At 38.2% G+C, this 18,990-nt stretch overlaps 1 protein-coding gene, 1 long non-coding RNA gene and 2 other non-coding genes across 4 annotated transcripts in view; 3 read left to right on the top strand and 1 right to left on the bottom strand.

The window, feature by feature from the left end:
• The window catches only part of LOC124636415 (interferon regulatory factor 2-binding protein 1), a 69,801-nt gene that overhangs the window by 550 nt on the left and 50,261 nt on the right, over positions 1 to 18,990 (top strand). The window contains exons 2-3 of the mRNA XM_047172499.1: positions 222 to 360; positions 1,506 to 1,527. Of these exons, the coding sequence (XP_047028455.1) occupies positions 222 to 360; positions 1,506 to 1,527 (161 nt within the window). The remainder of the gene's footprint in view (positions 1 to 221; positions 361 to 1,505; positions 1,528 to 18,990) is intronic.
• On the bottom strand, positions 282 to 5,272 carry LOC124636418. The gene is made up of 3 exons (XR_006985127.1): positions 5,205 to 5,272; positions 5,036 to 5,092; positions 282 to 339 (listed from the first exon to the last, which is right to left on the bottom strand). It is a non-coding gene; the product is annotated as an uncharacterized LOC124636418 (long non-coding RNA).
• Positions 1,397 to 1,469, top strand: Trnaf-gaa. Its single transcript has one exon. It is a non-coding gene; the product is annotated as a tRNA-Phe (tRNA).
• Trnat-cgu lies at positions 1,940 to 2,011 on the top strand. Its single transcript has one exon. It is a non-coding gene; the product is annotated as a tRNA-Thr (tRNA).

Below are 18,990 nucleotides of genomic sequence, written 5' to 3'. Positions count from 1 at the left end.
ACGTTCACATTTAATTCCCGGGTGCCTATGTACCTATGTACCTCAAGGAACTGTTATCCAATACAATAAAAATGTGTAAATTAAAGTTTTTGGAAAATGAGTGACTAGACACATGAATTTGGGGATTCTTTTCAAACAAAACTACTTCTCTATAAGTCTGTATAGTTCACATGTTTTAATATCACATAAAACGGCTATAATGAACACGCAGCTTGTTTCAGGATGAAATCAAAGCATATAATGAGACAGAGCAGCTGCTGCGGCTGCAGAGTAACTTGTACAAGAAATGTGGTGTAGTGCTGGATGACATGGTGGAGGACAAAGCGGTGCAGGCACAACCTGAGCAGGAAACAACACAAGGTGAGAATTATTATATTAATCTCCAGTAATAAATACATATAATAAAGTGGAAACATTTTGTTTCTTGTATACTGCGTAACTGCTGAAAAAAACAAAAAATCTTTTGTTGTTGAAACAAGACTATCCCTGGACAGTATATAGTTTCCACGGGATGTAGGTGACAGATGAGATAGTTATGAAATATAAAGTTCTGAGGCTTTAGTTCAATTTTCTTTTAAAATGTCAAGATAATCTTTTCATACATAATGAAACTGAAAGATTTCTTTGTTTTTGACAATAAATGACATGATTTGAATAACATTAAAGTATATTTATTGCTATATGAGCTGATGTTATAAGATGAAATTAAATAAATAAATAAACTGCCAAGTTTCATGAAAATCCATTTGGTAGTTTTTGTGATAAAGAGGAACAAACATCCAAACTTTTACATTTATAGGTAATATGTATTAGTAAGATGTCATCTTGGAGAGGTCTTCAGATACAGGATAACAGGGAACAACAAAAGAATTTTTCGAATTGGTTCAGTAGTTTCAGTACAAACAAGCATTCAAAAATTTCCCCTTTTTAGAATAGTTTGTGTTGTAGGTATATCTTTTACTAGGGTACTGTACTCTCTGATCATTCAGTTTAAAAAAAGTACACAACATACAAAGCCTCATTTAGAAAGTAGTTCATGCTGAAATACATAGGTGGCGCTTGCTACCTCTTTATTAAAAAGTTATGTTAGTACAATCTGTTGGGGTCATTCTTATAATTTTATCCATAGACACATAGTTATTATGCTCTTTATATATTATTGTGAGCCTTTTTAAATTATTTTTTTATGAACTTTGGTGTTCTACAACACTCTTCTCATGCCTACTGAGAAGGAATGAGTGTTAATGTATTGAAATTATATTGTAAATGAAAATGTAACTACATGCTCACGTACTGAGCCGATTTTGAAACAAGTAAAATATAGATCAATAACTTCGAAAATAAAAGTATTATTGTCATAAGCTTACGTTACGAAATTTCGAAGATCTCGTATCTAGCCGAAATAGCTCAGTTGGGAGAGCGTTAGACTGAAGATCTAAAGGTCCCTGGTTCGATCCCGGGTTTCGGCAGTTATTTTTTATTCATCGTACTTTTTGTTGTTGCAGATACTGGCCAACAGGACGTAAGGTAAGTTAATATTGAAATTACGACACTTTATACTTAGATACTTTCATAACGTTGTACTATAATTTAAAGACGTTGTCGACGTGTAAAACTAACGTCAAAGTTTAGTGTTGAGCCTTTGTCTAGCCATAATAAGAAGAAGTCATTAATATAATATTATTGGCAGTTGCAGGTAGTAATTTAAGTTACTTAATTGATGAGAGTCTTTAATTTTATTACGACTCCTTTTTGACATAAACGGGGATTTCTTCATAATTTCGTTTCGTTGAATTTAATTAATCATCATATTTTTTCGAACCTGAAACTGTGCTTGATGAAACTATAGAAAATTAAACATCCTTTATAAAAAAAAGGAATAATATGATAGGATTCTCCAGTGTGGTACTCGATAAAGTATTTCGCAATCCTTCATATCGCCTCTTTAGCTCAGTGGTAGAGCACTGGTCTCGTAAACCAGGGGTCGTGAGTTCAATCCTCACAGGAGGCATCTTAAGTAATATACTTTTTTAACGTTTTTATGTAAGTGCGACATTTTATTTATGTTTTATCGTACTACATTTTTGTTTATATTTCGACGAATAGCCGCGAGAAAATGAAATAACTACGGCAGAAATACTACAAAATAAGTGACCCTTTTCTGTATGGGCAGAGTTTAATAGTTTTCGAGATATTTGAACTTTCTCGAAGATTCAACTATTTGTTACAAGTATAATTCTTGTATGAAGGGAGATTTGTAATTTGAGTGATTAAAGTACACTTTATAGCCCCGTTCTCAACATTTTTGGATGGATTCTGATATCCAGAAATGACCCTTGTTTTATTAACGTTATTTATTTTTTTATTTTACTGAAGTATTTTATCATAAAAACATTTACAGTAATGTACAAACTTAAATAACTTACAGAAAAGGAAATAGCAATAAAATGATACATGGAAAAACCCAGCAGTGTGGGATATTTTAAATTTAATTTATGGATAGAGATTTTTTTTACTGTCTCGTTACCAATGCCTATTTATATAGTTACCACGATGATCTTCATCAATGTGGCTGACGGTTAACTGAAGCAAGCCATCATCTTGAAATATCACAAGCGAGAACATGGCCAAGTTTACGTAATATTTAGCGATTGCCTACTGAACTTAACAGTTTGGAAAGGTTAATGATGATCTGCGATGCTGCTGGCTGCATATGACACATAATTACAGGGCATAGTCATGTCAGGCGACATCTACCAAACCCTAATAGATGACAGGCCAGACTTGCAGCCCATTGTAGATCATTACAGAAGTATAGATCTAAGTAAGACTATGCAAATCTAAAAAATGGTCCATCTGTCCATTTGAAATACGACTAGCGAGGTATTGGACGTGACAAAGAAGAGACGAGGAAAACGAAAGGTTTCCAAAGTTTCAGGATCACACGTATAAAAATGTCACAATGTACTTGAACTAAGAAAATCAGAGCAATAGTAGCGAGACGTAGCTAACTACAACAGGATTGGAAGGACTATAGCGTCATCACGTCATGACGGTCGGATAGATGGTTTCTCACCCCAACATCAGTGCCGTAGAGCAGGTGTTGGCAGGATGTTATACCTGTGGTTTGACTACAAATGATATATCGATGATTTCATTATGACGATATCTTCGGTCCACAAGACTGGAGACGGGTTTGACCCTTGCAAGGTTCTATCGAACTCTTTGTTCGTTATAGTAACTGTCATTTTGGTATTTTAAGAACTGAATATGCAACTGTACCTTAATGCTATTAATTGCAAAGTTGTTTGGTTAATTAGAATTTTCATGAAATATTTGTTTCGCTACTGGAAAATCATATTAGTTTTGTAGCCATTATAATAAAAGGAAACAGTATAAATCATTATTTTGATTCAGAAATAAAAATACAGAATCGATCATATGATGGTGATTGTGTGCTAGCACCGTGACTAATCCGTGAAGCAAAGAAAATGACCGAACATAATTTGCGAGGAAGTAAAAAAATCACATTTCACCAACATCACGTTGCTGATGATGTAAGGCGCGATATCGGAGGAATGCAATTAAACGTGGCGATGTGACCAATGCCTTATCGCGCGGCCTTGACAATGACATTGCACGAGCGAGCAAAGGCAAGCGTCCCGCCTTCTCGCCATTGTTTACTGCAACACTGAAACTATGTTAAAGAGTTTATCGAATTGAATAGTCTTTTATAACTTTACTTGAAATCATATTTCCAGGCCAGAGAAAATGTAGAAGGTAATACGTGTTCAAGACTAGCGCGTTGCCCGCAAGGCTTCGTTACGACAACAGGTAGAAATTGAGATAGAGCACATACAAGCTCTTTGAAAACTGCTAAGAAAACTACAAAATGAATTAAGGTTTGTGAAGCAGTAGCATGGCAAGATAGCTGGCAAGCAGAATGTAAATTTTTATTTTTGGTTGTATTGTGATTCCCTAAAGAGATCGGCTTGCTGCGCAAGACAGTACGTGCACAAGCATTTGCGCAGACTCAGATGCACTCTTATTCCGTCACCATCGTAGACCCATGCAAAGGAAATCCGACATACCTAACTGTAGAAAGATCATAATGCAGCACGTACGGTCGGTAGCTGCAGTCAGCAGCTAGCATTGAAGACGTACCTTTATCACAAACTTCCACCACTCAGACTCCGCTCCGCAGACTCCGGTCTGCTTTGTAAAAGATTCTTAAAACCCACAAAGCGGCCCGACCTGGGAATCGAAACTCATGCACAGCATTCGCGAAATGCGACTACTAGACCCATGAGTCAAAAATATCGCTTTGAAAACACTTTTTGTGCATATAAATGCATTATCCATATAGTTTCCATGAGATGACATTCCAAGAGTAATTACATTTTCAAGTTTTTTGTCGATTGCGTAATAATCCGTCGTTGTTGGAGAACCGATTTTTCTGATTACAGGTGCTGGTTTAAAAAATGTACACACAAGAGATTCCGGGTTAATTTGACAAGCAATGGTTAATGATATGTAATGGGTATGCTAAGCATGAATGGGAGATGAGTGGATGGCTGGAGAGGGAGATTGCCTGAAAGAGGAAACGCTTAAAGACGTAGTGAAATATGAGGTAATAAAGAAGTATGATGGCAGACAGAGAGAAATGGAAGCGGAAAATATATTGCACTGCCTCCGAATAAATTGGGAATAGGGCAGGACGAAGATAAAGATACTAACGATGGTTTAATTCATATTCCTTTGTTTAAAATTATCCGACAGCTTCCTTTATTAACTTGCGAAATTCCATCGCTGAATAAACGCAGTATGTATTCTGAACACGTTCCATGCTACCTGTTTAGGTATACTTTTATCGGTAATACTGTTTGTCCCGCACAATGGTGCGTTCTTTGTCTTTGCCAAGGTCAAGCATGACTCAACAGCGTACCTACTTGCTTGTATAATAACCGCGACCAAGTATGAATTTGCGTGCATAAACGACATAGGTAATAGCTTATTAGTGCATTGTTTTCCTTACCTACTGGTCAATCTGCTGTTACTTTTAAATGTGATGAAAGCCTTTTTCTTCTCTCGCCTGTAAAAAAAGGCGGGTTATACATATGTTTGACAAGTCTTGGTGTATGCGCTGATCGAATGAACCATTTTTTGGTGTGAAAGGTGAATTGTTTAGTTTTTATTACACCTACAGATGAGGTTTCAGGTATAGATGGAGGATACCGTCCTGTAAACGTGTTGCTCGGAGTGGTAAAGTTATTTGACGACAACTACAAGTCAATAAATACTACAGCCAAGTCACCAACATAAGGAAAATGAAACGCAGAACTTGTTTCAAGGCAAACCGTTATCTTATATACTTACATGTACCTGTATAATGTTTAGTATAGGTACCATGACTATATGTTTTCATAAGTATAATATATAACGTACCTATTTGAATGCATACAAGTCCAAGCCATAGTATAATATTGTAAAGAGATGGAGTGTGTGATGTTCTCTCCGGAGATATTTCCTACCTACTTAAGCAGTATGTTTTGATTTGTTAGAAGGGGTTTTTGCTGACTTTGTTGATTATGATATACTTATTTGGAGAAGAGTGGAAAGGCAAGAGGATGCAGTTTAACTGAAAGCAGATCACTACAAAATTTTACCCCTTAAGAAACGCTATATTCTTTTTTTACACTCAGACAAAAAATAACGTGTACCTCAGGGTAGAATATTGGGATCGATACTGTTTTTGCTATATACGAATACATATATATTTATTGCTGATTCGTTACCAAACACACACAATATTCCGCAAAAGGAAGTACACAGTGAATACGTGTGTGCCATAATTAGCAATCCAACATCAATATCGTCAATATAATTCAGTTACAAATCTGTGCTTGAACTATCCGCAGTCGACTAGTAAAATGACGGACGCATAACGTTGCAACTGCAAAGGCCGTTGTAGGTTGGCGGTTGCAGTTGCCTCTAGTTAGCAACAGGCTGCTCGTATATACACTTACAAAGTTTCTATTCAATACTTGTCTAGCACCTGTGGAAACCGTTTCAATAACAATGTTTAAAAATACGAATACACTTATTCCCTGATAACTCTTTACATGCCTCCTTATACCTGGATAACTCTTTAAATGCTCTAGCGACTTTTTCCAATCACATCACAAATGTACTCATAATATCAGTAAGGTTTGTATCGGCACGTTCGCTATTGCCTAATACGAGATACCTTTCAACCTGCTTTATCTCCCACGTGCACGTAGGCAAAACATGCATTCACACAACCGCCTCAATCTGACCCTGTTTTATTGAACCGCGACTGTTTGGAACGTTGAGAACGTTCTCAACATGTGGCCATTTAGTGGGGAGCATAATTGGGACCCTTCACGTCACTCAACTGGGCTAAGGCCGGCCATCGAACCAGCCGTCGATCTTAACACAGAATACGTGAGACCCCTCTTCCTACACACCTCAAACCGTATTGGTTGGTAAAACTTCGTGCTTATGGGAGTTACATGTATCTCCGAACGCTGGTTACACGCAGGATTGTAGATAATTTTAAAGTCCATGAAAGGAACTGAATTACTGGCAAAAGAGAAAGGTATGCTTGCTGCTTCAAGTATGTGGCTAACATGGCGCCGGCTAGAGCCAGTTTCTAAATCAAGTTTGTTAGTAACAGAACTTGTACACGGCTGTTGGACTAAGAGAATTACTTCAGAATGTCAATGTTTATGTAATCTTTTAGCAATTAAGAGTGCAATTGTCTAGCTGGTATTTATTTATTTTTCCTTTGACTACAATCTGCAAGATACATATTGAGAAGGTAAACATCAATTCAAATCATAGATAAATAGCTGCAACATAGTGCAGTTTTCGCAATATTTTTTGGTATTGATGCTAATCAATGCACTGAAATACGTAAATGTGATTTATGTAAATGTTGAATTGTTTTTTAAATAAAACTTATCAGAACTATTGCTGTACATTAGAAAAACTAAAGTTGAAGTTACTTTTGCTTAGCTATTCATTAGGGTAGGTACGTGAAGCGGTTCCCTTAGGACGCCACGAGAATCAGGCAATAACAGGTAACTATGTTTCACAAACTAGCCAAATATCTTGCTAACTTAGTAAGTTGGTGTCATCGCAAACCAGTGGCTATGTGACAACTTACATCAGGTATACGTGTTGTTTTGTTGTGATAATTAGTGGAACAGCTGGTGGGCCGTGGCGCCACGGGGGAGGTAAGGGGGGCGGGTACGGACGCGAACGAGGTCGCTACGTTGACGCTACGTGACTGCTGCAGGGTTGCCCATCATTGGTAATCAAGTGGATAATCATTGCCTGCTATTAAAAACCGGCTGCTCCTGGTCAGCTTTGCAACCCTTCCGGCTTAAGACAGGGACTCTTTCGGTCATTGTCTGGGTGTACAAGATAACTCACCAAAGTTTTATCACACTGCGTGAAAGGTTTAGGATCGCTAGAGCAGCGGTTCCCGAATTCTTTTGGCTACGGAACCCTTTTCGTTTCACCATTTTTCGGCGGAATCTTAGCTTAAGTAAGAAGTAAACTAAAGACGTAAATACACTTAGGTACGGCTCGTGTCGTGTGGTAGCGCACCAAATGGTTATATGGTTAGAGACATATTCATTATACTCAGGCGCCCTTGACTTTGTGTATTATGTGAATAGTTTTCAGTTTGACGACTGACAAAGTAAACGCAAAAAGAAATAGATTGGGTTTGTACAGGTGCGAGGCGAGCGAGTGCGATTTTTTTTAACTAAAAGAAGAAGTTCCAAGCACCCGCTAGCATTGACATTCAGTGGTAGTTGGTATCGCGAGCGAAGCGAGCTCGAATTTTTTTTAGTTTAAGTACCTACACAAAATAAACAAAACCACTGTAAATTAATAAGGCCTCAAAAAGTACAATATCCACAAAAAAGCAAATGCAAATGAATAAGCAGCTATCGAAGAAAGCGCTATTGCTTTTGAACCAGAGGAATAAAAAATAAACATCAAAGGAAACTTCGACGGAAGAGCGCGAAATTTTTTCGGTGTTGGATACTTGAGCAATGAAACGAAAGTAAAAGCATCACATGTAACATGGAGTCGCGAGCGAAGCGAGCGCGAAATTTTCTGATTCGCGGAGGTGCAAAAATTGGAAATAATGTCACGCTTTGATTCATAGTAAAAATAACCACTGGAAATACTCGTATGCCGTTTCATTTCACGTCCTGTCAAATGTATGAAAACGTATAATCCTGGCGATGAAATAAGCCTCGCTACCTACTTTTGCCGATTGCCGAAGACCTGGAGGTATTAAGTTAATCTACAATTTGTAAAAAACGGAATTAAATTATATGCTGCCGTGGCCTTCCCCCGCCACTTGTCGCGAAAGTACGAGACTTACACTCCCGAGTGGAACCCACCTACATGGTGCCAAAATGGAATTTTGGAATACAATATTTAAAACAATTTAATTGAAAATTAATAATAATTTAATATTGTCAAAAGTGAAACGATTTACCATATGGAAATCTTGAATTTTCCACGGAACCCCTGAGGGCCTGTCACGGAACCTCAGGGTTCCGCGGAACCCCAGGGTTCCGCGGAACCCCATTTGGGAACGGCTGCGCTAGAGGACAGACGCACTATCTTTCAATTTTGGATTTTCCATTGAGACAATACTTGGCAGGTGGACTGATGCTGCTGTAAAGTCGGTCGCGGGTTGGGTAACCGGACACCATACCTTTCAACCTCCTAGAGTAAGCAGGCAGAAACTCGTCTGCTACCTCCTCTTACAAAATTACCTATATCTTTTTCTTAAAGCGCGTCTCTAACGACCTAAGTTTGTAGACGGCTCCGAAAATATCTTGTGACCCTTGGCGAGTCGAAACTGTTAAGCTATATTTCAAATTCCTGCTGATTATCTGATGTTTCTCAGCCACATCACTGTCAAGTCTAAAATTTAAAATCTTTTTATTCCTCTAAAGTAGATCCTTAGCGTAACAGCGTTGTTCTTTCATATAACTAACCTTCCCTACTAGCCCAAAAAATCTCAGGTGTTAGCCCTAAATCGGCGCGTGCGCCGGTCGTTGACCCCGCTGCGTCGTGACGCAAGCAGGCAACTTTCTAACCGCACGCTACGTCAGAAGCGACGCCACTTGGTAGAGGCCTTGCCTTCAGAGGTGCTTAACGCGGACAATGATCCCATGGTGATCATAGTCGAAGTGATCGTGGACTATCGTTGCGCGTTGCTCAATCGCTGCATTGCTCATGGACAATAGTTTGGTCGAGATCGTCGTTACTTCGCTGGCTCCGTCGCCTCTTTTTGTAGAGCCCTTCACTGTTGGGTTGTGTGTTGTAGTATAGTTCCTAACTATTAGTTATAGTTCCTAACTGTTAGTTTATAAGTATTTCCGTAAATGTTACTTTTTTACGCTCATTATCAACTCATTACACCTGTGCTCCGTTCTATGTTCTGCTGTCTATGTTAATGTGTCCGTTGAAATGTATCTGTATTATTCTCTCATTCACAGCTATTCAACTTTTGTATATGGTCATGTCATACGTGAGGACGTAAAGTGATTCTAGTTTGAGGAAACTAGAATCACTTGAATACAGGAAAATCAGAAATAGAAACTGCAGAATCGAAATAGGTCCACGAATACATCACTGTGTTTTACGAACTTAGAGGTATCCTTCGAATACAACGGATACATGACAATAGTAAAAGTTAGTATGTATAGCAGTGTATCAAAATTCATCGGATATCATTGGTCAAGCAGTTTAATTTCGTTTTTACCGGGAGTCACGTACGCTGCGGCGGACGCGACGCGCCACGATCGCTCGCTCCGTCGCTCAGCGGCTCTCGGCTGAGCCATGTGGGTCGACGAACGGTACACTAGACTTTCTTTTTTGTTGGATCCACTTCTCGTCCGTACGCTGTGGAAGCAACCTCAGCCACATAACACGCGTCTATACTACGTATTTTTCCGAACAGACCAGTTAACACAATTGTTTATACAGATGCAGAACGAGAACTACTTACATTCTTTGAATTACAATGCTTGATTCGGCATTCGTGGAAGCAAGATTTGGCATATTGGAACAAATTATAAAAATAAACAGGTTCGCGCGAATACGCATAAAAAATAATGATAACTTGTGTAATCTCGTACGAATAGCTAATTAAAATACAACGATGATAACATAATTATCATGTGAGCTGCTTATCGTAAATGTTTAGTATACATTCTTAAGAATAATGATGTAAGATTTTGTATCAGAAGACTCAAAAAAATTAATATGTAATAGCTGTACGCAAAACTACGTATTTATCGCCAGGCATTTTTTTTTGAGTTTCGTGTTGCAGCTGTAGCTATATTCGAAAACTGCACCGTAGTATGCTTGGTACCTACTCCTCGTCTAATGCTGTCGAAGTTTCTCTATAATTTTATAAATATTTTAATAGTTATTTGAACAGCAATCTCGTGGAAGACTGAACAGCGCTTTATTGAATGTAGGCAGTGACGCATGTTGCATGCTCATGTGATAATGCTATTTGTTACAGACCACGTTATCACCGACTTGTCAAGTTTATCGTGTTATCATGCAGCCACTACCAACAAGGGAAGTGTTTGCTCTACGAATTCCTACCTCTCATGTAGATTTAACGAATTACTCCACAGTGACGTCAGTGGCATGTACACCACTTTTTGATAGACTTCAAAAAAGGATCAGGTTACGTGTTGTCGACATGTTTTTCTCCTTTTGGAACTTCCGAGATACTTCCGTTGCCAACAAGTCAGAATGTGATTATAGCAAAACATCAATAATTGTTAGCACCAACAGTTTAAAATTATAACACCTATGTGTTCTTCTGAAACTACGTGATAATAATTTGGAGCTGACTTCTTGACGAATACTAGACTCGAAGGAACTCTTCAGCTTTATACATATAGCAGCTACTTAGTGTTTGCGTCTATTTTATTAAAAAGTAAACCAGCTTCCCCAAAACCAAAATTCCAGACAGGTGAAAATTTGTCATTACCTCGCTCGTCAGTGTCTCGAAGTTTCTGCTGTCTTAATTTTGCCATGTAGTGTTGATTTATTTTCATCTTTCCTGGGTTTTTGGAAAACGTTTTGTATGAAGTTATTTTTTGAACCTCACACATTATGGATTCAACCACGTTCTGATGTCACGAGTTCTTCTGGTTTTCAAACTGTCCTGAGATTTTATACTGTTGTACGTAGATGATTTTGTTGTTGAGCTTCGGTGCCACAGGTACACAGCCAAACAATAACATATACAATACCCCTCTTTTTGCGTCGGAGGTTCAAACATTAAGGCTCGGTCACAGTGAGGTGGTGCGTGACGTGCGCGGGAGCGTCATGTGAGCGGAGCCGCGGCGCGCGCCACCCGTGACCGTTCCGTTGGTCGACACGATGACTCGCATCTGATACATTTTATTTATTAGCCCGAGCTTTTTGCGCCCCAAGGAATCTCGCTTTTAAACCGGTAGGTGCAGTCCAAATAACTTGATGAGTTTGAGTCTGAAGTAAGCTTTATGGTTTCGTAGTAGAGTTTTTGGAAAACAAAATTGTCTAATTGCAAATCCGTTGGACAGATGTTTATTTATTAGTTGTTACAAGTTATGTAAATCTAAACTTGTATAAATACATTTTAGTTTGATGGTTGGTTTAGTTTAGTCGGATCCACCATTTTTGTTCAGTTCAGGTCCATCCAACATAACTCTTTATTGGCACAATATCTTGCTTGCAATCAAATTGCATCACCAGTCATTCAAAGGTTTTAAGGGTCTCATTAAGTCTCATTAAGAATTGGTATTAAATACTTAATCTGAAATTCCATTCGTCTTACAACAGCGATCATGCCAATCAGTAACCAGACCTTGCATGCGATTTGGGATATCACTCAATTTGCTTGCCTTTCCTTCTCATACGTTTGGCTGCTGTTTGTGAATATATGTATGAAATGATCGCATGCATGGCTAATATCCGCGAGCGTTAGAAAGCGCATCAGCAGTTCGCGCTTGGCTCGCAGAGCCTGTCGCGGCGGCGGCGTGGGACCGTCACGCCACTGACCGACACTCAGCGGCGCGTGAACGATGAACAACGCCTTCACGCTGATGCGCACTTGACTCGCGACGCTCTACACTCCAAACCAAAACCCTTCAGAACAGCCAGTTCTCTAGAACCACATATCTAACACATCATGAACCCAAAAAGAGAAGGGAGACATAAAATTGAAAAGCTTTTTTGAAACTCCAATATCCCGTAGCCACCGTACAATTTTCGCAGAACTGAAGTGCCTCATTGTTATTCAAAACCTTCGTACGCTTTCCTCCTTGCCATGTGTTAACATTATGCTGACACAATACTGGGTGTCGATAAAAGCTATGTGAGGAACGTGAGGTCGGAGGGGGAATTTCGGATCGCAATTTTGTCGAGCGCATCTGTCTCGGCCGTGCTACTGCGTCCTTCATGCGAATACTATGTGCGGTGATTCGCAGGGACGGACTTGAATGCTTTCATTTGGAAACTTAAACCCTAAAACCAAAGTCCTTGAAAAAATCCAAGCAGAGGTTGCATTTTAGGAGCATAGAGCAGCTCCTAAAATCAGCAACCTATACCTAGTGGAGGCAACAGTTTTGCAATCTCAACCGCCGAGCCTCTTAGAACAGTCTACCTTTTCTTTAGAAGGATATTTTAACTACATTGTTCAGAACTCTCGATGTTCTACTACGATTTTCTTGACCCATTAAGTACACTTTGAAATGACGAAATCCTCGTTCATGGTACACGACATATTTTTCATGCCTACCACAATAATGATTCCTCCTACAAATAACAAACAATGTTGTTGCTCTATTTTTTTTCAATTTGCAAGCTTCAGTCGTGCTCTGCTAATGTATATTTTAGGCAGTGTGAAACAACATCACGTGGAGTAGATCACAGGGTAAAGACCGCGACACATCAGTTTGACAACACGCTGACGGATACACATCTTTAGGTAACGAGCGACTTGCGTCAATCTCTGTGTGTGCTTCGTTTAGCGGAGGCATGAGAACTAGCCAGTTTTCGTTTTACGTCAATCGCATTAATACATTCAACATGTGGTGTTAATCGATACTCACGGACTTCCTTGGTTCTAGTTAGCTGCAGTACCTACATTATACAACTAGTTTTCAATTTTCGTCAGTTCCTCATTATTGCCCAGGACATGAACTCCCATAAAAAGGTATTGCGACTAGAATTCTGACTTGCAAACTAGTATGTATGTTAGTAGGTAGTATATACAAATGGGTGTTAAAGTGCGTCCCTGCAAGTCAGCACACGTACGTACCTTGGCTACAGCATGACGTAGTGTCGCTACGTTTTGCGAATGCCAAAGCCGTGCGGCGCCGTCCGGAATACTAATGCGGGTTCAGCGAGCCCTGCTGAATGCCGAACGAGCCTGCCTACATGGGTCCTTGGTAGGACGCGCCGTGCCTGCCAAATTGCACGTAATGCCAGCCCGATGGATTTATTGTTCCAGCCACTCTGTGACGAGAATTCGTTTCGATTTTCTTTCAAATATTTTTCCGTTTCGAAAACGGTATTGATAGGCGTTACAAAGGTTATTATGTGCCCCTTGTTCATTGTAGTTCCACTGATGTAGGTCTGAGCTTTTGGTGACTAAGCAACTTCTTCAATAAGTTGTTATATGTACGGTCTTTCATGTAGTTAATGATTGGTGCTCATCATGTCAGATTCCCCTTGGATTGCATCATGTGCCCAAAATACACGATTTCAAAAATGGGTACATGTAGTTGATTTATTCACAGTTGAACAGGTGTTTTCCTAAAAGCGAAAACTTAACGTCGATTATCTCCTCATGGTTTACTGCAAAGTTTGATTTTTCTATGGTTGGAATCATTCTAGCATGCTGCTTACAACCGTTACACGACTCCTATAATGATTCTCCAGCAATCACTTGTGTTAAAAAAACATTTATTACATTTTTAACCGACTTCCCAAAAAGGAGGAGGTTATCAATTCGGCCGGTATGTTTTTTTTTTTTTTTTTTTTTTTCTATGTATGTACATCGATTACTCCGAGGTTTATAGACCGATTTACGTGATTCTTTTTTTGTTCGACTCGGAATAGCTGCCAGTTGGTCCCATAGTCATCAGGTCAGGATCTGATGATGGAAACCCTGAGAAATCGAGGGCAACCTTTGAAAGTTGTAGGCATACACAGGTTAAAAACTTGACACACAGGTGTACGCCTAAAAGCACTATTCAACTGTGAAGATTTGGAGCTGATCTGATGATGGAAACCAGAGAGGGTCGAGGGAACTCGACAACTGAATATGTAAACTACCTCGTATTTGGACTTATATTCTTTGTATTGATGAGAACTTCTCACTTGTATGGATAGTGACAACTATTCGTATCACTGAAAAGCTTTAAATAAAAAACTTTTTTACAAAAAAATTAAACCGACTTCCCAAAACACTAAAAAGCAAAAAAAAACTATTTTTAGGTGCATCGGCCTAGAAGTCGGTGGCAAAATTAACTTAGTAACATCCATTAGACACCGACTTCTAGGCCGATGCACCTAAAAATAGTTTTTTTTTGCTTTTTAGTGTTTTGGGAAGTCGGTTTAATTTTTTTGTAAAAAAGTTTTTTGGGTTTTAGGTTTTATGTTTGTCGAAGTGTAGGTAGATCTACTGGCAGTGAACCACCCAGTCTACACAACAATAACCAAGAAATCGCAACTTAAGTTATTCAAGCTGCATCCACCAACATGTGCGAAGTAAATGCCATTTAAATATAAAAAGACACATTCAACTCCTTGGAAGTAGCAATACTAACCCAACATATGCACATAAAAACGCTTTGATTTGAATGAAAAAGGACCTGTGGCTCGAAATAAGTCCTGAGGTTAACCTTGATGACAGCTGCGCCGGCAGATGGTCAGTGACGTCACAACACTCACAACCACCATTATTATGTTAAAATGCGAATATTAAAATGCTAAAGTTTACGCAGCTTTGTAAACGATTTCATCACTGTCTTCGATATTACTCATTAATTACACTTTAGGTCGTTCTTTGCATAGTTATTGAAGTATGCTTACTGTATCTTTGATGGAGTCAGCATGTCCTCTTCTTTGTTGTCATGTTCCTAATTGTATTTCCCTTGCTTTAATAATATTTCTTACTGCGTCTAGTCCGGTTGCATGTCCAAAGTTGGCACAGTGACCTATGGACCGTATTTATAATAATTTGTTGTAAAGAATCGAATGTGGACTATAAAAAGCTGGGTTTTGTTGGATACTTTGAATTGAATATGCGGAAGACTAAAAGCAAGTTGTTATGAATCATAGGAATAACATAATATCTATGAATTGAATGTAACAATGAAGCAGAAGATGAAGACCCATGCTAATAATGATTCAGATATTGGCATTTAATATTATTTTTCAATATATATCCCCATACAACTCCGCAATATTGTAACGCCAAGCGTCTTGCACCTCCTGCAACATTCACATCATGCTTCCTAATACTCGTATTGTGCCAGTTGCTTATCCCACAAAAAAAACGACTAAAGAAATTCCAAAATTGAGTGAGTGCTTTTTTCTTTTTTTAGTCTGAATTACATTTTTGGCTTAAGTTATTGTTATGGACCTAGAACAATAAGCAATTAAATTACACATTCCTGTAACCAAGTTAAGCGGGCATAAAATCTGAGCACGCAACTCAGTCATGAATCAAGCATACTTAGACGTAGGGAAAACCTTCGTGCTTAAACTCGACAAACTTTGTCAAGGACTTCATGATAGGCATAAACTTTGTCAAATTGAAGTACTTCAGTATGAAACATTCCTTAATCTGGTAGCATTGGAGACACAAGCTCCTTTGTCTATGATTTAGTAAAATTGCGATTTTTCACTTAGTCATATTTTGAAGGGTCAAAGAATTTCAACTTGACAAGTTGAGACAATGCGCAAGAGTGTAGATTTATTCACAACAAGATAAATATTTTATGGGCATTTCATCACGAAGCATGTTTATTGAGGACAGATGCCAAGACGCTGATATCAGCGCGACGCAAACACTGAAGACACTAGATAACGTACATAGTAACGTAATCAGCACTCAAATGACATGACAATGTCAACACATTTAGTATTGCATCGTCATCGACCTACTTGATGCCGTGACGTGTGTTGTTTGTGTGCGATCGATCTGACGGCCAATCAATTTGTTTCTAGTAAAGCGGTCTTTTATTAAGGTTACTTACCTTATGGCATTGTTATTTTGTGCTCTTCTGGGACCAATGTACTTCCTATTACTGAAGGTCTTTTATTGCATTCATGGTTTATTTCAATCAAACTGATATCCTTATCAATTTTCTGAACCTGATAGTTGGTTTATGTCTTTGTTATGGTTTCACACTAAAATAGCTGAGCTACATATATTTCTATAATTTGTATAAACTCGCAAACTAATTTTCTCAGAAAGATTTCATCATCTTCCTTTTGTTTTGTTCGTTCAGTGTCATAGTCTTCACCCGTGACTGAACTTCAGATTGTGTGGACACAGCACTACTGCGACGTAGCTAACTAACTTGTTTTATCTTTATTTGGTTTATTCTAAATTCTAAGTAAATTTTAAACCGCTTCCTCTATGCTATTTACCTTTTATTTGTATCAATGAGTTGTACTGGGCGCGAACCAACTCGCACTTGACAGTTTATTTATATTCACTCGGATTAGGTTCCCAATGACTACTTTCTACTTTCAAAAGTAGTGACTGGGATTGGCTGTGAGATTTTCTGCTAGTATTGCCGGACTCATATTGTCTGTCTATTTATGAGACAATAGTCCTGAACATAGCCATGCGTATGAACCAGAAAATATTATCGAACATGCCACGTGACATGTTGCGCAAACAAGGATGTTGGTTCAGGTGCGATTTACGTAACCGTTCTAGTAAGTATACTACGGTAACAACCGCTCATTGTAGGGGGCGTGACTCACTGTTTGTTTTGGAAATTCTCAGGAGTATCTTCTATGTTGGCTCATCGTACATTCTAATGGGATACTTCCCCATTTTTTGTATCTTTAGCTTTCCAAGATACTTTAACTAGGTACATATCTTGCAAATATCTCATGTTAGTTATCGAAAGAATAGTTCGCAATACTAACATGACTGGGCATTTAGCAAACGGTAAATAAAAAGGGAAAATCTCATAAATAGATACAATAGCTACATGTTCACAACTTCTTTGTAACACCATTATTCAAAAAAAACTGGCGCAGATAGCAAAAGCATAATAAGACAACCGTTACAAAAAGAAAAAAAAAGACCATAAAGTGGCGAAGTTTTACAAATAACTCTTTGAATTCCGTTATCCCTTTAAAAGATTATACAACAGTCATAAAGTGAACGTGAAGCAATTGCCTGTCTTTACTTTCTGTTGAGATAAGATAGTGAACAGTTGTGTGTCATTCGAGAAATAGAGCAATCTAAGAACAAAGAAAGCTTCTCCTTTTTCCCTTTTTATGATTATATTTGTATAACATTTATTTTTCCCGGTCACATGAAAGAAACACCGTCTAGTATACCTGCAATTGATATATCTAGGACGGCTTTTAGTACTGAAACTGTTTTATATTCAATTCGATTCACTTAAGTCGGTATAATGTTTATATCTTTTATTGAATTTTCTTCTTCCACACATGCAGCAGTAGATATAATCTGAATGTTGTAATAGTAGCCTGCAGAAAATCCATTGGTTCTCATGAATCAATGGATCATGAAATAATGCTCATTGAATCAGGCTTACATTCAAGAGAGAAAGCCATATAATGATGATGATGTTTGAAGACTGATATGTAGCGATGTGTTGAATGTTATGCTTCAGATTAATAATCTAACTACAGTTGTTCACATTCACAACGTGGGATGCCATGAGTCATTTAAGTTTCTTGCCTTTTCGTGCATTCATTCCTGTAAAATAATGGACTTGAACAAGAAGTACCTTATACTAATCTCAATGAATGAGAAGAGAAACTTTCACTGTTATTTACGATACACTATTTAAGTAATTGTTCAGGAGTTGGTTTTATTGCTTCTTTTGTTTTACGAAAAGGGAGAGTTTCTGAACTGCCTCGTCTTCGTCACATAATTGGAAATGTTTATTAACAATACGTTTATGTGGCAGTAAATCTAATATTGTTTGGTACATCACTTTCGTTTTGCTGGCTATTCAGCGCCTGACAGCTTTATTATATTTTGAAAGTGCAAAGAGTAAGATGTTGTGTGCCGGTGAATAAGATATCGATATAATTCCGAATCGAATAAGTTCGCCAGGTCTATCGTATGTCTCAGGTTTATTTTAAGAAGGTAATCATCAACATTGAATCAACAAGTAATTTTTCAGTAGAATTGATATCGAGTTTGCTTCATACGATGTTATCAGTTTGAGTACAGATGCGGGAGTGATCGAGCAGTGTTTACGTTACTGGGAGCCTTGGCACTGAACAGCGCTCTGACGTCACCGTGTACACGCCACAGACTACACGGGAGCGCAGAAGGTCGAACATGGGTCGTTGCTCGCACTGCTTTCATGTTTAATCGATTGCTTATAATTTATTTGACGTCATTGTGTGAAAGGTTATTAACGCTAAATTAAACCCATATGAGTTCAATACGGGGACATAATAGGCGGCTAAAAATAAATTGCGTTTTTTTTTGTCATTGTTATAAATATTTCGCAACATTTGGAAACATGGTTTTTGGAATTATTAATAGACATTTATGAAAATAAATAAGGTCTTTAGGAATGTCAAGGCCTTACAAGAATGAAATCATCTATGTAGACTGTAGAGTCAATGTCTCTCTTAAAGTTATTCCAGTTCAAAGTATCATAATTTATGAGTAGTTGAGTACCGGTA

Source organism: Helicoverpa zea, chromosome 14 (genome assembly GCF_022581195.2).
Source record: "Helicoverpa zea isolate HzStark_Cry1AcR chromosome 14, ilHelZeax1.1, whole genome shotgun sequence".
In the NCBI taxonomy this organism is placed as follows: domain Eukaryota; kingdom Metazoa; phylum Arthropoda; class Insecta; order Lepidoptera; family Noctuidae; genus Helicoverpa; species Helicoverpa zea.
The sequence above is the reverse complement of the archived record's forward strand: the minus strand, read 5'-3'. Positions and strand labels throughout refer to the sequence as shown.